The sequence below is a fragment of the Alligator mississippiensis genome, chromosome 12 (assembly GCF_030867095.1).
Source record: "Alligator mississippiensis isolate rAllMis1 chromosome 12, rAllMis1, whole genome shotgun sequence".
In the NCBI taxonomy this organism is placed as follows: domain Eukaryota; kingdom Metazoa; phylum Chordata; order Crocodylia; family Alligatoridae; genus Alligator; species Alligator mississippiensis.
In genome coordinates this window covers 43,843,450-43,863,971 of record NC_081835.1, presented here as the reverse complement: position 1 = coordinate 43,863,971, position 20,522 = coordinate 43,843,450, and the positions used below count along the sequence as shown (strand labels likewise).

General features: G+C 48.7%; 1 protein-coding gene across 3 annotated transcripts; it reads left to right on the top strand.

Moving 5' to 3' along the window:
* Nucleotides 1-57: 57 nt before the first annotated feature.
* On the top strand, nt 58-20,129 carry ZMYND10 (zinc finger MYND-type containing 10). 3 transcript variants are annotated; one of them, XM_019475760.2, is made up of 12 exons: nt 58-329; nt 415-523; nt 3,995-4,111; nt 8,499-8,552; nt 9,009-9,161; nt 10,909-10,997; nt 11,284-11,384; nt 14,153-14,325; nt 14,881-15,006; nt 18,032-18,153; nt 18,498-18,623; nt 19,459-20,129. In XM_019475760.2, the coding sequence occupies exons 1-12, from the start codon at nt 232-234 to the stop codon at nt 19,553-19,555; spliced, it is 1,365 nt and encodes a 454-aa protein (XP_019331305.1). In that variant the 5' UTR covers nt 58-231; the 3' UTR covers nt 19,556-20,129. The 3 variants fall into 3 exon arrangements, with proteins under 3 accessions (XP_019331305.1, XP_059572150.1, XP_019331306.1); XM_059716167.1 differs by lacking the exon at nt 3,995-4,111; XM_019475761.2 differs by lacking the exon at nt 18,498-18,623.
* Nucleotides 20,130-20,522: the final 393 nt, after the last annotated feature.

The window sequence follows — 20,522 nt, the reverse complement described above, 5'->3', positions numbered from 1 at the left end:
CGGACTTTCCCTGGACCGGTTCCCGACAGCTCGCTGGGAGGGGGGCGAGGCCGCTGTCTCGGCGAGGGGCTGTGGGAGCCCCCGGGCCCCAGCTCCCCCGTGGTGCTGTGCTGTGCTGTGCTGTGCTGTGCTGTGCGGCGGGCCGGGCCGGGCCCTACCAACGGTTCCGCGCGCTGTGGGGGGCGGGGCCGCGGGCGGCGTCTCCATGGCGACGGCAGCGCGGCGGCGGCCATGGCGGAGCCGGCGCTGGATGTGCTGCTGCCGGGCGAGGCCGAGGCGCTGGTGCAGGCGCTGCGCAGCCTCCCGCTGCGGGACACCGGCGGCCCGGGGTGCGGCTGCGTCCCCCGGGGCGGGGGAGGGGGGTGGCGGGGCGAGGGGGCCGGGCCGGCACTCACCGCCCCTTGCCGCGCGCAGGTGGCTGCGGCAGCACGAGCAGGTGGAGCGGCTGAACATGCAGGCGGTGCTGAGCGCCAGCGCGGGCCGGGACCAGCTGCTCGCCGAGCTCCTCAGCAGCCGCGCCAAGGTGAGCGCCCGGCCCGGCCCGGCCCGGCCCCTGCGGCCTCCTGCCCACGGCGTCGCTGGGGCTGTCCCGGAGCGCCCGGGCCCGGCCGGGCCTGCCCTGCCTCGGGGGCGAGGGCGGCCCACCTCCGCCTAGGCCGGGTCACACTTGTAGCTGGAGGCCGAGGCTGGGCCCAGTGTTGGTAGAAAGAAAGACCAGCCGCGAGACCTGGGGTGATGGAGAATCCACCAGCCCCGGGATGTTGTTCTACTGGCTCAAGTGGCTGCTGGCCTTTGCTAAGCCACACCTTGGGTCTTGCTGCAGGTGGTTAGGGAGTCATAGAGAAGCAGGGCTGGAAGGGACTGTCTCTGGTGCTCGGGCGGGTGGGTGAGGAGGGTCGGGGCTGGGTTCAGGGTTGCGGGGCTGTGACAGCCTGGGTCCAGGCCCGGGGCAGAGCTGTGATCCACCCCTGCAGTGGGTGCTGGTCCCTCAGGCAGGCGTGTGGCGGGAGAGGATCATGGCTCTGCCTCGGCCCCGTGCTGCCACCACCCAGCGATCCTGGGGTCTTCGTGGAGACCAGCCAGGACCCATGTGGGCAGGGTGCACTCTGCCCACTCAGGCAGGTGGGTGGGATGGGACTGCTGGTGTGCAGGGAGCAGTGTCTAGGGCCAGGGCTAGGATTGGGATCACAGGGCCATGACACTTGCAATCTGCTCCCCCCTACACGCCTGTCTATGGAGCCAGCACTTGTCACACGGATGTGCAAGCAGTGGATCATGGCTCTGTCCCAGGCCCCAGCCCTACACTGTCACCACTCCACAATCCCAGCCTCATTCCTGGCCCTGGCCCGGCAGCTGTCCATCCATCACACTCCTGGATGTCACTTCCCTGCCTGCATGGGTTCCGGACCAGTCTTCATGAAGACCTCACCTGCCCGTTCCATATGGCGCTTCCAGCAGTGGGTGGGGCAGGCAGGCCAGTTTGCATGGGCAACAAGTCTGTGGCTGGAAGCAGCTACAGCTGGAAGGATTTATCACTGCAGGTGTGGCTGGGAAGTGAGTCTAGCCATTATGCCATCCCACCTACTGTGTGCCCAGGGGTAATGTGGCTGGCTGCGCACACCACAGCCTGGGCTGCCACCCACACCTGCGTCAGGCAGGGCTGAGGGACCCACTGGGTAGATAAAATACTTTGGGCTGAATCTAGTTCATGGGCTGGATGTTGCCCACCCCAATCTAGTCTAAACTATTGCCTAAAACAGGATCGTCCCTATACCAACCCTCCTATACTAATCTATAATCTAACCTCTTAGTAAAACTACAGGTATCCCCCCACTTAGCGTTCTTAATTGGTTCCAGAAAAACCGAGTGCTAAGCAAAACTGCACTAAGCAAAATCCATTTGCCCATAGTAGTTAATGTGAATATAGGTAATTGGTTATCACCGCTTCTTGCCGCTGCCACCTCTCCCCATTAGCCTGCTGGCCACTCCAGTCCTACATGTCAGCCCGGGCCTGCACTCCTGCTGCCCTGCCCTGGGCCCCCGCCAGCCCTGGCCCTGGGCACCAACGTAATGCAGGCCCTGCACTGATGCCTGTCCCCACCACTCACTGCTTCTCACTGCTGCCACTAGCAAGGGACATGAAGGGTAACAAGAAGGGTTTCTACAAGTGTGTCAGTAGCAAGAGGAGGATCAGGCAAAGTTATAGGTCCATTACTGAATGGGGGAGGAAACCTAGTGATACAGAAAAGGCTGAAGTACTCACTACTGTTTTCACCTGAGTCTTTACAGGCAAGGTCAGCTCTCAGACTACTGCACTGGGCAGCATAGTTTGGGGAGAACTTTGGCAGCCAACTATAGCGAAAGAACAGGTTAGGGACTATTTAGAAAGGCTGAGGCTGGGGCCAGATGGGATGCATCCAAAGATGCTGAGGGAGTTGACTGATGTGATTGCAGAGCCACTGGCCATAATCTTGGAAAACTTAACAATCAGGAGAGGTCCCGGCTGATTGGAAAAGACAAATATAGTGGCCATCTTTAAGAAAGGGAAGAAGGAGGATCCAGGAACTACAGCACTGGTACAGGCTGGGAGCTGACTGGCTGGGTAACAGCTCTGTAGAAAAGGACCTGGGGTTTACAGTGGACAATAAGCTGAGTATGACAGTGTGGCCTTGTTGCCAAGAAGGCTAACGGCATACTGGGCTGCATCAATAGGAGTGTTGCCAGCACAATAAGGGATCAAGAGAATTGATTCTTCCCCTCTATTCAGCACTGGTGAGGCCACATCTGGAGTACTGTGTCCAGTTTTGAGCTCCCTGCTACAGAAAGGATGTGGACAAATTGGAAAGAGTCCAGCATGTGTATCAACAAAAATGGTTAGAGGACTGGGGCACATGGTTTATGAGAAGAGGTGGAGGGAACTGGGCTTATTTAATCTGGAGAAGAGAAGACTGAGCTGGGATTTAATAATAGTCTTCAACTACCTGCAGGGTGGTTCCAAAGAGGATGGAGCTAGGCTGTTCTCAGTGATGGCAGATGACAGAACAAGGAGCAATGGTCTCAAGTTGCAGCAAGAGAAGTTTAGGCTAGATATTGGGAAGAACTTTCTCACTACAAGGACAGTAAAACACTGGAACAGGTTACCAGGAGAGGTGGTGGAAGCTCCATCCTTGGAAGTTTTTAAGATCCAGCTAGATAACGCCTTGGCTGGGATGATCTAGTTGGGGCTGGTCCTGCTTTGAGGTCCTGAGGTCCCTTCCAACCCTAGTTTTCTGTGATTCTATATAACACTAACCTGCCACAGGTAAAGCAGGAGGTCCATAGCAGCCAACATCCTGTTTCTTTAAAAGCTTGTTAATATACCCATTACACCTAAATTAGTTGCATCTATTTTTCCCTTTTAGTCATTGTTGTGAATTTGAAAATCATAGTTGTTGCTTTTTCCAGAAATCCCTCCCAATTTTCTACATTTAAGGGTGTGAAGGCCCCAGAATGGAACAAAGAGGGGCTGCCACCTGGTTGAAAACACATTCAGTCTCTCTTTTATGATTAGGGGCCACATTCATCCCAACTGTAACTCTAAAGTCAGTGGAGTTTATCTTAGGGATAAATGTGGTCCCTTTTGAAATGTTGCTGGATGGGAATATAGACTCGGCAGAGCACTCCGTCTTCCTCCATATCTTTATCCCCATCTACCTGCTCTTGATGCATAGTCTCACAATAAGAGGAGGGGGGTGCAGAGGTATTGGTCTCAGAACTAACTGTCTGTGAGATAAGGCCAATGCTATGTTGAAGATCATAATGGTGTCTAGGTTTAACACTAGTAGTGCAGCAAAACTGACAATTGGGATAAAACTGACAGCTGCAGTATGTGCTAGCATCTTCTCTAAGACTGAAACACACTTGTGGTAATTTAACCTTTATGGTGAGGTTTCACCTGCCTGGACCATGCACTGAATCTGAAAGATCTCTTTCCACTGTCTACTTCCCTGCCCAGATCCCTGTCCTTATTGAAGAATTGATCTCTGTGGAGATTTGGAAGCACAAAGTCTTCCCTGTTTTGTGCCGGCTTAAGGATTTCAAACCAAAAAGCACCTTTCCCATCTACTTAGTGGTGAGTACAATGAGGGCTTTGAAGAACAGGATTTAATACTGGAGGCCTTTTCCCCAGCTAGCCTGCATTCCACTAGGATAAGCATTGAGACTTTTCTTGCAGTAAATGCTTGTGTAATATAGAACAGTTATTGTCCTGGAGAAGGAAAAGAGATTTTAGTCAGTGGCTTAATGATAATTTGGCCTTCTTCCCAAGAATCCCAAACAACTTTACACAAAGATCACTTCCCCTACCCATAAAGTGCAGCCATCTTTGGGGTGGAACATTGTAGCTGCTTTACCTAATGTTGCAGCATTCTGATAGTTTAGGATAGTGGCTCTCAACCTTTTTAGACTTAAGGCACCCCGTAATAGGCTCAAGGTGGCCCTTCATAATTTTTGTGAATTGAGCACACCTCATTTCAAAAACTAACATTTATTACAATGCTTACCTCTTTGCAGACCGGCCAGGTATGGGAATGGCTAAGCATTGACTGAGCCTGAGGTTTGCACTTACCTCCTTTATCCTCACACCTGGCTTATCTGTTCACACCTCATGGCACCCTTCAAAGGGTCTTGCAGCATTCCTGGGTGTCCCAGCACCCTGGTTGAGAATCTCTGGTTTAGAAGAATGAAAGAGGCAGTGTATCCAGTTGAATTTACAATGGAGACAGGCATCAGAATATAATTAGAAAGCTTGGCATTTGCCCAGAATCTGGGCCATCACCACAGTCCTAGTTTTTTAGAAAAAGAAGCCACAGAATTCTGAATGACCCACAGTTGAGAGGGTTGTGATTTTTACATTTGGTTCAAGCACTGGACATGCACAGTAGTCTGGCCACATAACACTGAACATGCTTCCAAATGTAATAGTAACAGTTTTTTTCTGCATTGAATTTCTGTGTTCTTTAGTTACTGCAGCCCATAGGCTTCTGGACAGAACTTCCAGCTATTTGCACTCCATTTGCACATGGAAGAAGGACAATCGCAGTTCTCTGGGATTTTACTAAATCCTGCTGGGATCTTGTGTGTCCTATAAGCCAGTGGTTCCCAACCTTTTTTGTACCAGGACCCATTTGTAAACATCCATGGTCATTACTGAGCCAGTGCCCCTCACTTCTGACTAACTGCCCCACCCCCCAGGCCCCAGCTCTCCAGTGTGTGGGGTGGGGGGAGGATGTGTGGGGCAGGGGATGGCCCAAGCAGCCCCTTGCAGGCTGGAACTCTGCCAGCTTGCAAGGGAAAAGCTAGCTTCCCACACTTTTCTCCTTTAAAGGAGTATCCATTTTTAAGGTTTGTTGATCCATTTTTAAAGTTTGTCTGCAACCCTTCATATATTCTTGTGACCCACTTTTGAGTTGCAACCCACAAGTTGCTAGAAGCTATAGACATCTCCATTTGCTAACCCTGAATCAGGTGCTTTCCATCTGTAACAATGGTAGCAAGCTACAAATTGTAAAAACAGAAATGCTAATGAGCCATCTAATTCTCTACTCCACTTCTGGTGGCTGTTTCAGAGGAAGATATAATCACCACTGTCATGTTGTGGATTCAGTGCCATGAAGCTGGAGCTACTTTTAACAAAGAGGTTTCTTTATTAGCACCCAGACACACATGGCCAATGCCATGGAGGGGAGCTGAGTAACAGCCTAACCCTTCAAGGTATATAATAGTCACAACCACCACCAATAGCAATGCTAATTCATAACTTCATATCTTAAAAGCAGTACAGTTACTACTACTGCCTTTGTGCTTCCTGAATCATCTTCACAACGTCTACCATCTGAGTGATCTTTTGGGTTAAACCAGGAGTGGGCAAAATACAGCCCACAGCCAAACCTTGCCTGCCAGGCAATGCCATCCGACCTGTTGGTGCCCACCAGTTAATTGTACCCCACCCAGCCTGCACCTTGCTTTCACCCTGATGCACAGAAGTGCCAAGGTCAGCCAGCACACAAGCTTCCAGGCAGAGCTGCTGCTGCCATTGCTGCAGCTGTTGGGGGACCTGCTCAGCTTTCCCAGTGTCCAGCAGCTCCTTCTTGTCTCCCTGCTGTAGTGCTCACTCCAGGCAGCAGGTAGGGAAGCAGCGGGGGTTGAAAGAGCTCTAACGGGTGGGAAGGATCTGCAGTTGGGCAGGAGTGGGAAGCTGGGGCTGGTGGGAGCACGGAGCCCATGCCTAGGGGGTGGCAGGAGCGCAGAGCTCGGGTGGGCAGGGTGTGGGTGTAAGGGAAGGTGGGGGTTGTGAGGATCCCCCACATTCTCTTCCCCTTACATCACCCACTGCTGCTGGCAGTGGTAGCAGCAGGTGGGAGTGCTCAGGGAACTTGTATCCTGCACAGGCACTGCTGCCCAGTGGCGTGTGGCTCTGGCTAAATCTACACATGGCAACAAGAAGTGCAGCCAGGTCAGCTTGCCTCTGTTTTGTGGGGCTCCCCACCACACACGTGCATCTACTGGCACTCATGCACCAGTGGGGGAGGTCCAGTGTGACGGAGTGGGCTACCTTCCCCACCATGTGCAGCTGCTGGGACTCCGCCAGAACTTTGGGGAGCCATGCCCACTGTTTCCATGACAGCAGCCGGGTGCAGCACACAGGGCTTCTCCCGATGGCACACAAGTGCCAGGAGATGCACATGCATGGTGGGGAGCACTGTGCAATAGAGGTGGGCTAGCCTGGCTGCGTTCTTTGCCACCATGTGCAGCTCTGGCTGGAGCTGCTGCAGCCAGGTGGCAGTGCCCCAAGGGCCCCCATCTGCTGCTGCTGCCACCAGCAGCATGAGCTGTGCGCCCTGGAGGGGAGTGTGTGTGGGGGATTCCAACACCCCCAACCCTCCCTTATATCCCATAAGCCCCACACACCCACACTCTGCCCCCACAACCTCCCACATACACACACACCCTGCAACATACCCTACACCCCCAACACATAGCCATACCCCCTCACAAACCCGGCACGTCCACACACCTCACTATACACACACCTGCACCCCAACCATACCCCACACACTCCCCCCACACAAATACAAGAGTAAGACTTTATATTTGAACAATTACACAGTCACTTTTATATGCATTACACAAACACAAATCATGACAAAAATATTTTTGTAATAAAATTGAAATATGTTATAGTAAATGTTTGACTTTTAGTACAGGTTTCCCTTGCTTTATGTGGGTTCTGTATGTGCAAATTCGCTCTTATGTGATGACTTTTTTATACCAAAAATTCATTATATGCGAGGTAAATTCACTCTTATGCGAACAGTGTGGTGGAAGCCCTCAGTCATCTGCTTTGTGTGGTGCATTGTGGGAGTGACACGCACCAAAATATAGTCTCTGGCGTGGATCTGTGCTTCTCGCTTGTTGTCTGTGACACGTGTTTCTGTAGTTCCCATCCCCATTATGGTGACATTGACCACCACCCTGTGTTTGTGTGTACTGTCTGTTGTTGGTGAGTACCACAATTGTCTTGTAAAAGTGGTAGAAATGGGTCTGGGAGTCAGTACAGTCAAGGTCTTAGAACGTATCCCTATTTGTTACATTGTAAAGTGGGTTCCCTGTATGTGAATTTGAGTTATATGGTATTATCCAGGAATGCATGTACAGCATAAAGTGAGAGAAACCTGTATAGGATTTGGGTTTTTTCTGGTTCAGATGACAATCCCCCTTCCCATCCCCCTCCCCCCCAGGAGTACTCTGGGGGCAAGGGGAGGGACTTCTGTTGGCAAAGGTCAGGGGTTAGGGACAGGACTTCCAGTCCCAGGATGGCAACTAGGGGGCAGGGCTACCCTTGCAGCCCTCAACAGCTCATCAAAACTCATTAAGCGGCCCTCCAATCAAAATAACTGCCAACCCCTGGTTCAGTTTTTGTGGGCTCTTTGGCAGTGGGACTGATTCCAGCATCAGCAGCTGGGGACACTGCAATATCTCAGAGCACTACCTAAAATCAGCCAGTGAGATTTTCTTTGATTAAACCAGCAATGTACTCCAGCAAAAGGGCCACATTAGCAGCCTGCCAGGAACCAGAAGGCTGCAATTAATTTTCATGATAAATTTACAGCTTACAGTTGAACTGAACATTGTTAATAGAGATGCAATTCAGAAAGACTCTAATTTCTAGCATGCAGTGCTCCATCTTGACCATAACCACTTGTGCTCAGATCATGAGGGAATGTTGCTTGCTGGGACTGTAGTTTACAAAGCCTGCACATATGCATTAAAGTTGAATCCATCTAATCAGCTGCATTTGACTGATAAGCCTGGATCTTGCACATGTTTGTATTAGAAGCCATCTCCACGTTATACCATGGTCTAGATGCCAATTTTCATGTACACCGTAGTTGATGATGATAACCTTAGTGTCTTTGTTCACCTGACCTGTGTTATTTAATTGTTCCATGTTACCTCAGCTACATCATGAAGCTTCCATTATCAACCTGCTGGAGACAGTGTTTTTTCACAAGGTAAGAGGCGCAGGTGCATTTAAGCAAGAGCCCCAGAATAGGAAAAATCCAAGATGTAGTTTTGGGTCACTGCAAATGAACTGTAGCTATTATTTTGATGCAAACCATCACCATAAAAAGTGCGATTCAGATATGGCTATCTGGATAGCAAGTAGATCACAAGTGTGAGTTTCAGCTGAGTTTTAATTATGGTGTACGATAAAACCTAAAACTCCATATTTTGGAGAGTATGGAAACAGAGTTAAGGTGACTCACAACTTTCATTCTCCTCCATACTTCTCTCCGATGTTGAGTCCAAACTCATAATAAGGGATGTCCCAAACCAGCCCACATGACACTGGGGTCTGCAATGGACTGGTGCACATCAGTAGGAAAGCCTTTAGCAAAATGATTTTCGTGATTTGTAAGTGTTGGTAGACTTTCTCCCCTCAAACAGCATTCTCCCTTGCTGTGCAGGAAATCTGTGAATCGGCTGAGGAAACCATTCTGGACTTGATTGATTATAGCCATCGGAAACTGACCCTGCTTGCAGCTCGGAGTGCCAATGGAGAGATACCAGACCAGGAAAAGCTTCAGCCTGAGGACTTAGCCAATGTTTCGTCCATGCAGGTGTGTTAAAGGTACAAGCTCCCAACTTGTGGGAGATCTGCCAATCTTGTATGTAAGAAATTAGCCTGGGGGAAGGATACATTTTCATAATTAGAAATACCATAGTTACAGTCATCTGGGGGCTCTCCTATCAACAACTGGATCCTTCAAGCCTTGTAATCTAATGAGTAAATCCGCCGTGCCCATTTCTCTAAAGGAATTCTGTGTTGATGAAATAGTCTTGATTCATAATTTGTTCATGCTAGCTGCTAACCATGAGCATAGGAGATGTCCAACTTTGTCCACAACTGTGTTTCAACTATGACCTTGTGAGACTGTCTCTTAGGACAAGAGGGCAATCCAGTCTCTAGGATTCATTTGCCCTTTGAGTCCTACATTGACACTAGGAGAAAGAGAACTGGTCAGAGTTAAATACAATGGTGATTTTTTTTCCCTCTGAGCTCTTCGTAGGTTTCCATTTGGAGCTGGTGATTCATTTCACACAGGCCATCTAGCCCCCGTGAGAGGGTAATAACTCATTCCCATTCCTGAGTGTTTCAGTGCAGCTGTGCCACATTTTACAAGCTGATCTCTGGTATGAGACTATCTTGTACTTCTGGGATTTTTCCTCATTTCTTAACATTCTTCTTTGTAAATGGGATAGGTCTTTGAAAGCTTCTGGTGAAATGGACTCCAAGCAAGATCCAGCAACTTCAGCAACAGTTTCCAGTTGGCTTCCTGCCCAAACTTAGGGTCATCCTCCAAAGCTGCAGAGGAAGTCAGGAGCTCCTGAGAACAATGGGGCTGTTTTCTGGAAATGTTTCCCCATTGGGGGTCTTAGTTAATGCTTGGAATTGGTTCATGGGAAATGACCTTTCCCAGCTATTATAGCTCTGGAAACTGCCTGTCCTGTGAGGAATCTAGTCTTCTCAAGTCTATTCCAGTCTCTACTAATGTTATCCACAACAACCAACCCTGTGACAAGGTCAAACCAACCCTCCTCCATAAGGGAGCCTATTGTGTGTGTCATGGTAGCATCTAGGAGCTGCTATGCCAACTCTGTGCAAACACAGACCAAAAAAATGATACCTGCCTCAAGAAGCTTATAATTCAAGTGCATGACAGGAGACAATAAGTGGATCTGGGCAAAGAAACACAATGAAATAATAAGATACGGTTGATCAATTTTGTGCTCAGTGCTCTCAGTCAAGTTTTTAGTAGGCATCATGGTAATGGTGAGTTTTAAGGAAGGATTTGAGAATGAGGTGATTTTGTGGATGCCTACATAGAGCCCCTGCTGCAAATAGGAGGCAGGACAAGAGAAAACACAAAAGCTAGTTGTTTGAAAATGTAACAAGCGGGTAAAGAAGGATAGAACTCCTGGCTGGTCGGAGGTAGGAGATAATTGGTAGTGTGTAGTAGGCTACAAATGACAGAGTCAGGGCTGGGTATCGAGCTTTCCTTGTTGTGACCTTATTGCTTATGTCACTGTCAACAGCAAGCCACAGCATATTCCATACAAGAAGCCTGGAGCATTTATGCCAAGGGTTAGCTGCTATATGAATACGTGCTTCCACCCTCTGATCTTGGTCTGTGTAGCTTTTGGGGGTTGTGTACCTTTTAGTTTTATGTTTGTCTTGGGAGCAGGAATCAGCCTTATATGGCTTGAGTTTGTTAACAAGGCCTTAGTTCCTGAGAGCAGCCCTTTAGGTGCACTGCTCACCCCAGATCTAATATGAATATAAGTGTTTGTGCTTTCCCCTGTTAGGAGCTGCAGAAGCAAACTGAGATAATGGAGTTTGAGATCTCTCTGAGGGCCCTGTCTGTGCTCCGATTCATCACCGACCAGGTAGAGAGGTAAGCAGCTGCCACTCATAAGAGAACAAAGGGAAGTGCCTAAAATATGACCTAGGCTTGCTTAAGGCATTGCATTGTTCTACTGGTGTTATCCCACCCCTGCCAAGAGATGAGGTGCTAGTGGTGTACATGAGGTCTGGGTCCAACCCTGGGATCTGGATCCCGAGCACTGTGGTGACCAATTTATCTCAGTGACTCACATTTTTGGTAGTTAATGAGAGTCTTGTTATTTGCTCTCATATGTCTAGGGGGTGGTGTTTTCACTAGTTTTTGGTTTTCTCTGCAGTCTGCCACTGAGTGCACTGACACGGATGCTGAACACACACAACCTGCCCTGCCTCTTTGTAGAGCTGGTGGAGCACTGTCCATGGAGCCGCCGCATGGCAGGTATGGATTATACTTTTGTGCACCTGTGGGGATGCTGCACATTTTACTTGGAACAGCACTGGGTAAATGGGTTTCCCAAATAGGGAGAAATAGTTTAAAGTTGTTCCCTCAGTTCTTAATCTTTTTCAGATTTTACTTAGATTTCTTTCTGGCTGGGCCCATCTTCTTCCCATTATTTTTGGGTATGGGATGTCACTTCCTGCACAGGGTTACATGGGTCAGTTGACAGACACAGCACTGCTGAGGTGGGGATGGGGTGGTAACAATATCTTCAAATATGTTCCCTATACCTCTCATTGAAACCTGGCAGCTCCTAGCCTGATTTTGACCAGCAAAAGAGATCACTACAAACCTAGTATATCTAACAACCCCTTTCACCTCATCTTGTACATCCAGGCTGAGACCATTGCTTGGTGACCCTTTCCTCCTGACATATCTAATCTGGCATTTCCTATTCATCTACACAGCTTAGAACCCTTATCAATAAGAGCCTCTTTTCTAATGAATTCTACCTATAGTGAGCACCAGGATGTGTTATGCACAAGGATCTGTTTTGAAAGACGTATTGATCAGCCCTAATCTCCCTTGGAAACTGTGCCCTTTTTCCTCCACAACTGGCATCGCTGAGACCCCATCCAAATTAGAGTTCCAAAGAGGCTTAATAAGCATGCTTCAAGCCCAGTTTACAGGCATTCTTAGAGTGGAACAGATCAGTGACTATATACATTAATGTTGCAATCAAGGTTGACAACTGTCAGTAAATTTACTGTCATAAAAAATCAGGCTAAAATGGCTATCGGTAAAGTCAGTAAAAAAAAATTAGCTGTCAGTAAAAACATTAAGCAGCCAGCGCTTGATTGAAGCTTGGACAGACATAGCACATTAGCACCACTTGGTGTCCAAGTAGGAGCACAACACCATGCAGGGAGCATTCTCTCAGCCATGTGCTACTGCTGCTGCTGCATGCCAGGTGGCCTTTAATACTGTTGGGTTACACGTAGGCTTCTTATGGGAGTCTGGGCTGGGATGAAGGGAAGCAAGTCCAGCAAAGAATAGGCTAGGGTAGCGTTTTGGTGCAGGGGTGTGGTCAGGACATCAGTGTATGGAGTGAGTAGGGGCTCCCTAACCAGTGAGGAAGGAGGGTGCCAGGTCAGTATAGCCTAAAATCATCGCTGCAGTCAAGCAGAGTTGCTAACCCCCCCCAAAAAAAATTTTGCTGCAAAATTTTTACTGACAATCAAACTTTTATTTACTATGGCCCATGTTAGATCCCTAAATTAGAACACAGCCCTTCTCATTTGCAAACCCAGCAAAGCCTGGCTGAAGAGTTACATTTACAGTTTTTGCTGAAACATTTTTACTGATATATGTTTTTTTAATAAGTTTGGCTGTCAGTAAAAAGTTTGCAGATTGTCAGTAAAACATTTTCTTGTGTTGACAGCCTTGGTTCCCATGTTTTCAGCCACTACCCAGTATGATTAATCTGGGTAATGTTGCCTGTGAAGGCAGAGCTCCTGCCTCTACAATGGCAAGTAAAGGCACGTAAGTATGGAGAGCACAGCCACAATCCCTTCCAGGTTTAAATAGGGTGCCAGAAGCTACTAGTCATCTTTCTTCATGGACCCTGCTATTCAGTTCTTCTGTTCCTTTTCTTTCACAGTGTCCCTGGCCTTGAACACTCTACAGGGCTCTCTCTCCCATCACAGATCCTTGGGTTAGGGAATTTTTGCATGCAAGAACGTCAGTGCTAGTGAACATTAACTTTATGCTACAGAGTTCATGACACCTTCCTGTCACTGGGGTTCTTTTGCACCCCATCTTTGTCAGAGAAAGAATGCTCCCCCAGGTTAGAACATACTGGCCAGCAGGGGGTGTACCAAATCTTTGTGTTAGACAGCACAGAAGGAAATGGGAGCATCTAGTTCAGCTGTCGAGGCTTGCTCAGTGGAGATATTTGGTCATCAGCTGCCAGATTGCAAGGCAGGGGGTAGTGTGGGCAATTCTGTTCTTCTCTGCAGAGTCTGCTTAGTCTGTGGACATGGGGAGTGGCAGGGGTGTAGAGACCACAACTTGTAAAGTAGCCACAGTCAAAGGAGGAGGAAACTGCCAAGTGCTGAGCTCCATTTACACATTTAGCTGAGCTCTGCTACTGCAGAGGAGAGGCTGGCTGGAAACACTGGGGGTTTCCCTCTTCCTCTCAACAGAGTTTCAAAGTCAGAAAATCATTCGCTTCTCCCCATCACAGATTGAGAGACATCATAGGGAAGCTTTGATATAAGGCCATGATATAAGGCAGACTGGCTTTAACATCCAGGCAACCCTCAGGGTCAGGGGGCAGAATCCTACATGTCTGCTTAGGTCAGTGCAATGGCACTTGCTCTGTGTTGTGTTTCATCCTAGACAGGCTAAGTCCTATGTTCCCTGATTTCAGTTTATTAACTGAGTGAATACTCAGGTGATAAAGCCTTGGGATAGCTCTGCCTCTTCCTATCTTGGTTACTAATATATTTACCATAGTACCTCTTTAATATATTTACCCTCAACACACCTGAGAGGCATGACACTGCTTTATCCTCAAGGTACAGGGAGGAAATTGAAGTACAACACGGAGTGACTTGCTCAGGGTGACACAGGAAATCTGTGTAGAGCAGGGAATCAAATGTAGGCCTTCTAAGTCCTCAGCTAACATCCTCACCGGTGAGCCACCTTTCCTCCAGTGTCTGTGCCTCACACTGTGTCTTAACTATATCTGGCTCTGTTTCTCTCAGGCAAGCTAAAGAAATTTGAGAATGGAATGTGGTATGTGGTGCCCCCTGAAGATCATGCAAAGATGACCAAGCTGGATGGCCAGGTGTGGATTGCCCTCTATAACCTCCTCCTGAGCCCAGAATGCCAACGGAAATACAACTTTGATAGCTTCAATAAAAGCCAGCTCCTAAAGGTATGAGGCTTCAGGTTGTAGTCTGTACATGGGCACAGCACACTGCCAGACCAGGGAGCAGCAGAACTTTCACTGATACCCACTGTCTTCATCACGAGTCAGAAAATACCAAGTCACCAGTTCCCACCAGGTCACCAGTTTCAAGACGGTTTCTCAAGTCCCCTTGTTGTAGAGGCAAATCTATCACCAATTAGCACAAATGTGCACCTTATTGACAAATCTTGGAAGAGAGGCCAAAGCCTGAAAGGGTCATGAAGAAGACAGCAAGTCCCTTTCAATCTGGCTTGGGAAGCTTGCATTGTAGCTGCAGTTTCTGTGGAGAACTAGGGTTTGGGCACCAGGGCTGCCAGTCTCCCTCCTTAGTGAGAATTTTGCATGTGGGTTGGTGAGGTGCAAAGCATTGGCTTTGTTGCTTTAAGAAGGGTTAGGCTGCTTACAGACAGTACTCATGGGGCCACTTTTCTGACAGCTTTTTTTTTAACCAGCCTGTCTTGTGGTTGTTTTTTTTTTGCTTCACATCATTCCAGTCACCCTCTCTTTTTCCTGCTGTTTCAGCTCCGTACATTCCTGACTGATGTCCTCATTGATCAGTTGCCAAATCTGGTGGAGATGCAGAGATTTCTGAGCCACCTTGCAGTGACAGAGCCTGTTCCACCCAAAAAGGACCTCATCTTAGAGCAGGTATCCACTGCTAGCCTCTCCTCCATCCCAGCCTCACCTCTCTGCTCCATGTTGTCATTCCATAGTGCCATCTCCCAGTAGTGAAGGCTCAGTGGGCTCTCACAGCACTGGGGGACATGGTGCCTTGAGGAAAGTGAAGGCATGTCCCAGCACTGGCCCTGGGCTTTGCACTCCTTTTTAACTCACATCAGCAGCAGTCATTGCTTCCTTGTCTGGGTGTGGGCCTCTACTATGCCAGCTCCCATCTCCACGGACCAAGCAGGAAGCTATGAACTGGGGAGCTTGCCCTTGGTCTGACTTATGGTGAGATGGAGTCACTGGAATTCACAGGAACAACATAGGAATATGAAGAGGAAGGCTGGGCGAGAACTTGGGAGGGAGGTGGGGGTGGGCTCGTGTTCAGTTCCCGTCTGATTACTGATTTTTTAAGTCAGTGTGGACAGGTCACTCAGCTTCTTTGCCTCAGTCCACCTCTATCCTTTAGGGATAGCAGCACTGCTCAGCTTCAGAGGGGTAGTGAGGGTAAATACCTGACAGGTGTGAAGTGCTCAGATACTGCCAAATTAAATAGCCCCATGGCTCAGCTCATACCTACCTTTTGTATTTACACACAAGATCTGTCTACACATTGCTGTACGATGACAGTACTATGGCATCGTGCTTTAGTACTTCCTTTTGGAAATACTAAAGCATGGAGCAATATGGGCTGCTACTAAACTGTGCATGCTGCACACGGGTAAATTTCCAAGCTATGTCACTGTAGCAGCGTGCTATACTGGGGGAGCGCGCTGCTATGGCGACATAGCTGACGATCACATGTAGACCCATGTGATCACTATGTCACTGTAGCACGCTGCCCTGTGACATAGCACATTGCTGCGTCGCTGTAGGGTGATGTGCAGACACATCCACAGTAACATAGATTCCTAATCGCTCCCCACCCCAGTGCCCTGCTTTCTCTTCTCTGACTGGGTGTTCCTTGCTTCATACTGTAGCAATGCCTGAGCAGGGAGCAAGGCAACAGGCAACAGTTCCTGGTACAACATTGTGTTATAAGCAAACACCATGGCTTCAGTGAGTCTCTGGATGAAGTGCCTAAATAGAGGAGGCAGTAGCTAGCTTTGACAATTTTAACTCTTTGTTTAATTTATTTGTTAATTTTATTTGTCTCCCTTCCATTTACTGTAGCCCCAAACAGAGAGGCCCTTATTACAGACCTTAGCCTGGGAAACTTGGTTCTCTACTCAAAGGGAGAAGGCCAGAATAGTTGTACCACTCACGTGATCCAACAATGTGGGCATTTGCAGTAAAGATATGAGCCAAACCAGTCTCTGCAAACTCTGAGGAACTGAGGGTTCTCAAGGGATGTGGTTGCTGGTTTTGTGACGCATATATTAACAGTTTATACAGATCCTTCAGAGAAATGTGTTCTCAGACACTTTGAAAGAACACTTAAATGATATCTGGGGGGGAAGGGAAGGAAACCCAAAGTTATATGCCAAGAGAAGACAGATTTTTTCAGAATGAACTTGAACAGAGCTGGCACAATTGACACTCCCAGATGGCAGGAGCTGAAGAAATGAAGGCTTTTGTACCTGCACTGGTAACTATGTGCAAAGGGTCAGAGAAAACTGCTGCTCAATGGGAGAGAGACATTGCAAATCTGATCGGGGCGAGGGCTTTCACAATGAAGGTGGATCTGACCTAGACCCTGAATTGGTCAGAGGTGAGTTGGCTGAAGTTGGAGTGTGCTGGTCACACTTCTTGGTATGGGAGAAAAAACAGCAGTATTACTAAACTTTGGCTACAGTGCAGAAGGCTGGGACTGAGAAGTGCAGCAAGCAAAGGAATAGGAGATGAGAATTATGTCAGTGATGGAGTGGAGGTAGTTGTGGATTAACTCCTATATCTGGACTGATCACAGCAAGCCAGTGATGCTGGGGCAGGCAGCCATCACTCTGGAGGGTTTGTATTTGGCCCTTAAATGTGCTGCAGTCTTAGCCTCATCAATCTCCTTTTAAGTTTGCATTTCTAACCTGCCTGTAAGAGGGATTCAGCCTCCCAAGCGGGTTGAGTGGAGCCAGCTGCACTTGCACGCTGGATGCAAGTTCTCCCCAGCAAGCAATGAACTCACCACTGTCACTGAGCCAAGCCATGATGAAAAGAGCTCTTTCCACTTGTTGCTGCTCACAGAAGAGCCCTTTTCTCTCCATCTCTGCACAGCTATTTTTACTGTGTGGAGACGACAGCTCCATTTTTGAGGCAGCAGCTTTCCCTCTGGAGCTCAAGCTGTTCTTGGCTAGTATTTACTCTTTCACATGGAGAGGGCCCTCCCCTGCCCATGTCTGTTCAGAGAAATGATGAGAGGAAAAAGTTCTGGCTTCAGGGGAAAAACCAAATCAGGATGGAGGCTCTGGAGTGCTGAGTTCAAGCCCCTGGCTGGGCCTCTTTCTCCCAAGCTTGGTGAGAGCACTTTATGGTACTGACTACGGCACTATTTCAAGCTCCACTAATGATCGCATGCTCCCTATCATTAAGGCTGCAGGGCAAGCACTTGGAGGGAGATGTAGCCTTGTTTTGCTCAATGCTAATTGCCTCTGCTGGCTGAAGGAATCTCCTCTTTCTCCACCAGAAAGAGGGAAGTGGTATTGCTATGGGCATTGGTGTGGAAATCAGGAAGATTTAAGGTAACAAAAGTGGGAAGGCTGAGCAGGACATGGGCAGCAAAATGTCTCCCAGAAGAGTGGTTGTTAGTAGAGCAGTGTCATGCAGCTGGCAAGGAGGTGCTGTGGCTTCCTAAGTGCAGAGAAGGACAGGGTTCTTCTCAGGAGCATACTGATGTTGCTTCCAGGGATCTGCCATCTCTTTCTTCATCTTCTCTGTTTATGTGTGCACATAGAGCTGTCATTAAGTTTGTTCATCCCTATGCACATACACAGATCTGTCCCCTGGCTTTTATTACAGTTTATAACACCTGAATGTGACTCTCTCTCCCCACCCCCTTACCCGTCTGCTATCCCAACAGGTTCCCATCATCTGGGACCGCATCATCAAAGAGAACTCAGGGAAATGGCATGCAATTGCCAAGCACCAAGTGAAGCACATGTTCAGCCCCTCTGAAGAAGAGCTGAAACAGCAGGCACGCAGGTAAGGCCTTCATCCCAGAGTGCTCAGATGCACTGAGCTTCTTGCTCCACAGAGCCTGTTCAAGTCCTCCTTTCACAAGGCTGTCCAATGCAAGAGGCCCAGCATGGCCATCAACCCTATTAGCAAGGGGCTGCCTCACACAAACAAGCAACTAAGATAAGTCTCTCATATCAGCAAGATTGAGATCCAGTAACATTAGCCCGGTCTGGGATGGTCGTAGTAATGTCAGTCCTGCAGCCTCCATTCTATGCCAGGGGCTGCTTTTAGGATAGATATGGCCTGTCTCTTCCTTAGTTCAGTGAATGAGTCTCTGGGCACTTCCTTTGCTTTCTGTCCTAAACTAGATGGGCACAGACGTACAACCTGGATGTGATGGAAGCTCTCGTCCCTGAGAAACCCAAATGTGGGATGTGTGGCTCTGAGGCAGCAAAGCGCTGCTCTCGCTGCCGGAACGAGTGGTACTGCAAACGGTAAAGCCCCCGTGCAGCGTCTGATCTGTCAGGGCTCCCGGCTGCCCTCAGGGCTTAGCTGGGTTTCCAGCCTATCCCTTGAGAGTAGCTGTATTAGAACTATACTGGGGGATCAGGACATGCCCACAGTGTGACTTAGTCCTCTCTCTGAGGCAGGCAGGGCTCACTGTTAGGTAGCAGAATGATGTTGGCTCTTGCAGTCTCTGCCGTCATAATGGTAGTTTCATTACTTGATGTGTTTACTCTGGCACATGGGCTCCATGAGAGTCACCGGGTATCCAGTTAGTGTAGAAATTCACAGCCCCTAAACTCCCAGTCAACATTGCTGGTCTGTCTGCTCAGCTGTCTGTGTACCACACTGAGTCCCACTGAATCTCCTGTGGGATCCTTGGCATGACAAGCAAGAATCCTCTCCAGGAGCTCTCTCATTTCCTTCTTATAAAGAGACTAGTGCATTTTATGCTGATTGTGTATGGTGCTGGTGACTGCTCAGCATCCTCTGTTTAATCAATGATAAAAGCTACAACAAAGCAATCTTTCATGCATTGCCCCATTCCCCATATGCCTGAAGTCTCTTTGCCCTTAATGCCTGAGGCTAGCAAGGGGGCAAATGAATGCCAGCTGCTTTGTAGATATGGGCATTATAGCAGACCCCCTGCTTCATATGGGCCAAGTCACAGGGAGATAGTGCTGTAATATTTTTTTTGGCACTAGCCAGCCCTAATTTGAACAACTAGGCTAGAGTGGACGGCCTCCAGAGCCCATCCCAAACCCTGGATCTAGTCCCCACCCTATTCCTTTCTAAAATCCTTCTCTGTCCCATTCCTCTCTGTAGGGAGTGCCAAGTGCAGCATTGGCAGAAGCACAAGAAAGCTTGTGACCTCATGGCTGATGCTGTGAAGAAAGTAGGGGACCTGAACATTCAGCCATAGTTGCAGCACCCAACTGCAGTCTTCCTGAAGCAGATTCCTCCTCCGAGATCTCCCAGTGAACAGAGCATGCAAGGCTTCAAACAATCCCCAGTTCCAAGTAGGACAGGCAGCTTCTTGTTCATTTGAGTTAGTGTGCCAGGCCTCAGCTGAATGCTGCTCTAGAAGAGGCTATCTCTAGGTCCAGGAGACACACTGAACATTGAGGTCTCCAACCTAAGGAGTATCAGAAAGACCCAGTGACTCAGAGAGCATCTTTGTGGGCCTCAGGGCCCTGCTGCCGCCTGGTCTGCTTTTAGCTGTACATGAGCCACTTCAGATCTCAGTTTTACTGTCAGTGCCCTCCATACTCCACAACACTGAAACAAATGCACTTTGCAGAGAGAGATCAGCAGCAGGGTACCAGCTAGTGAAGATGGCAAGTTAGGAACCAACCCCTTGTGTACTGCTTATAGTGCTTGTTGCTAGGACCATAGTGAGACCTTGGAGGCCTACAGGAGCCTCACTGGCCTCAGAGCTTGCCTGTTCAGGTCTCTCAAGAGTCCCATTTTCTCCAATAAATGCCTTGACTCGTGAACTGTCTTGTTCTCATTCTTCATTCTGCAGCTGTCTGCTACACAGGGCCTAAAGAAGATAAACCCACTTCCTCTCCTGTACCATTCTCAGAAAAGGTATTAAGTCCTTCTTGAGTTGGGCAAACAAAGAAATGATGCTGTGAGTAATTTATTTTCACCTTTGCAACAGAGAGATGGTTCATGTGGCTTTCAGAGCGAGGCAGGCAGGGAATCGCCCAGAAAGTTTGAAACCTCTTTGATGCCTGCCCAGTCTAGGAGCTGAGGCCTGTATCATTTCATAAGCATAGCAGTGAAGGCTGGGGGAGGGGGGAAGTAGGGGGAAGGGGTAGAGGATGTGGTTGGGGGAAGGATTTTAATGTTACAGCTTATTGTTCACACTCAAGAGCAAGAATGGT

Excerpts from the sequence above, each read along its gene's own strand:
- ZMYND10 (XM_019475760.2), top strand. The coding sequence starts at position 232 with ATGGCGGAGCCGGCGCTGGATGTGCTGCTGCCGGGCGAGGCCGAGGCG. Across the intron at positions 524-3,994 it reads TCCTCAGCAGCCGCGCCAAG|ATCCCTGTCCTTATTGAAGA; the intron begins GTGAGCGCCCGG and ends TTCCCTGCCCAG. Across the intron at positions 9,162-10,908 it reads CCAATGTTTCGTCCATGCAG|GAGCTGCAGAAGCAAACTGA; the intron begins GTGTGTTAAAGG and ends TTCCCCTGTTAG.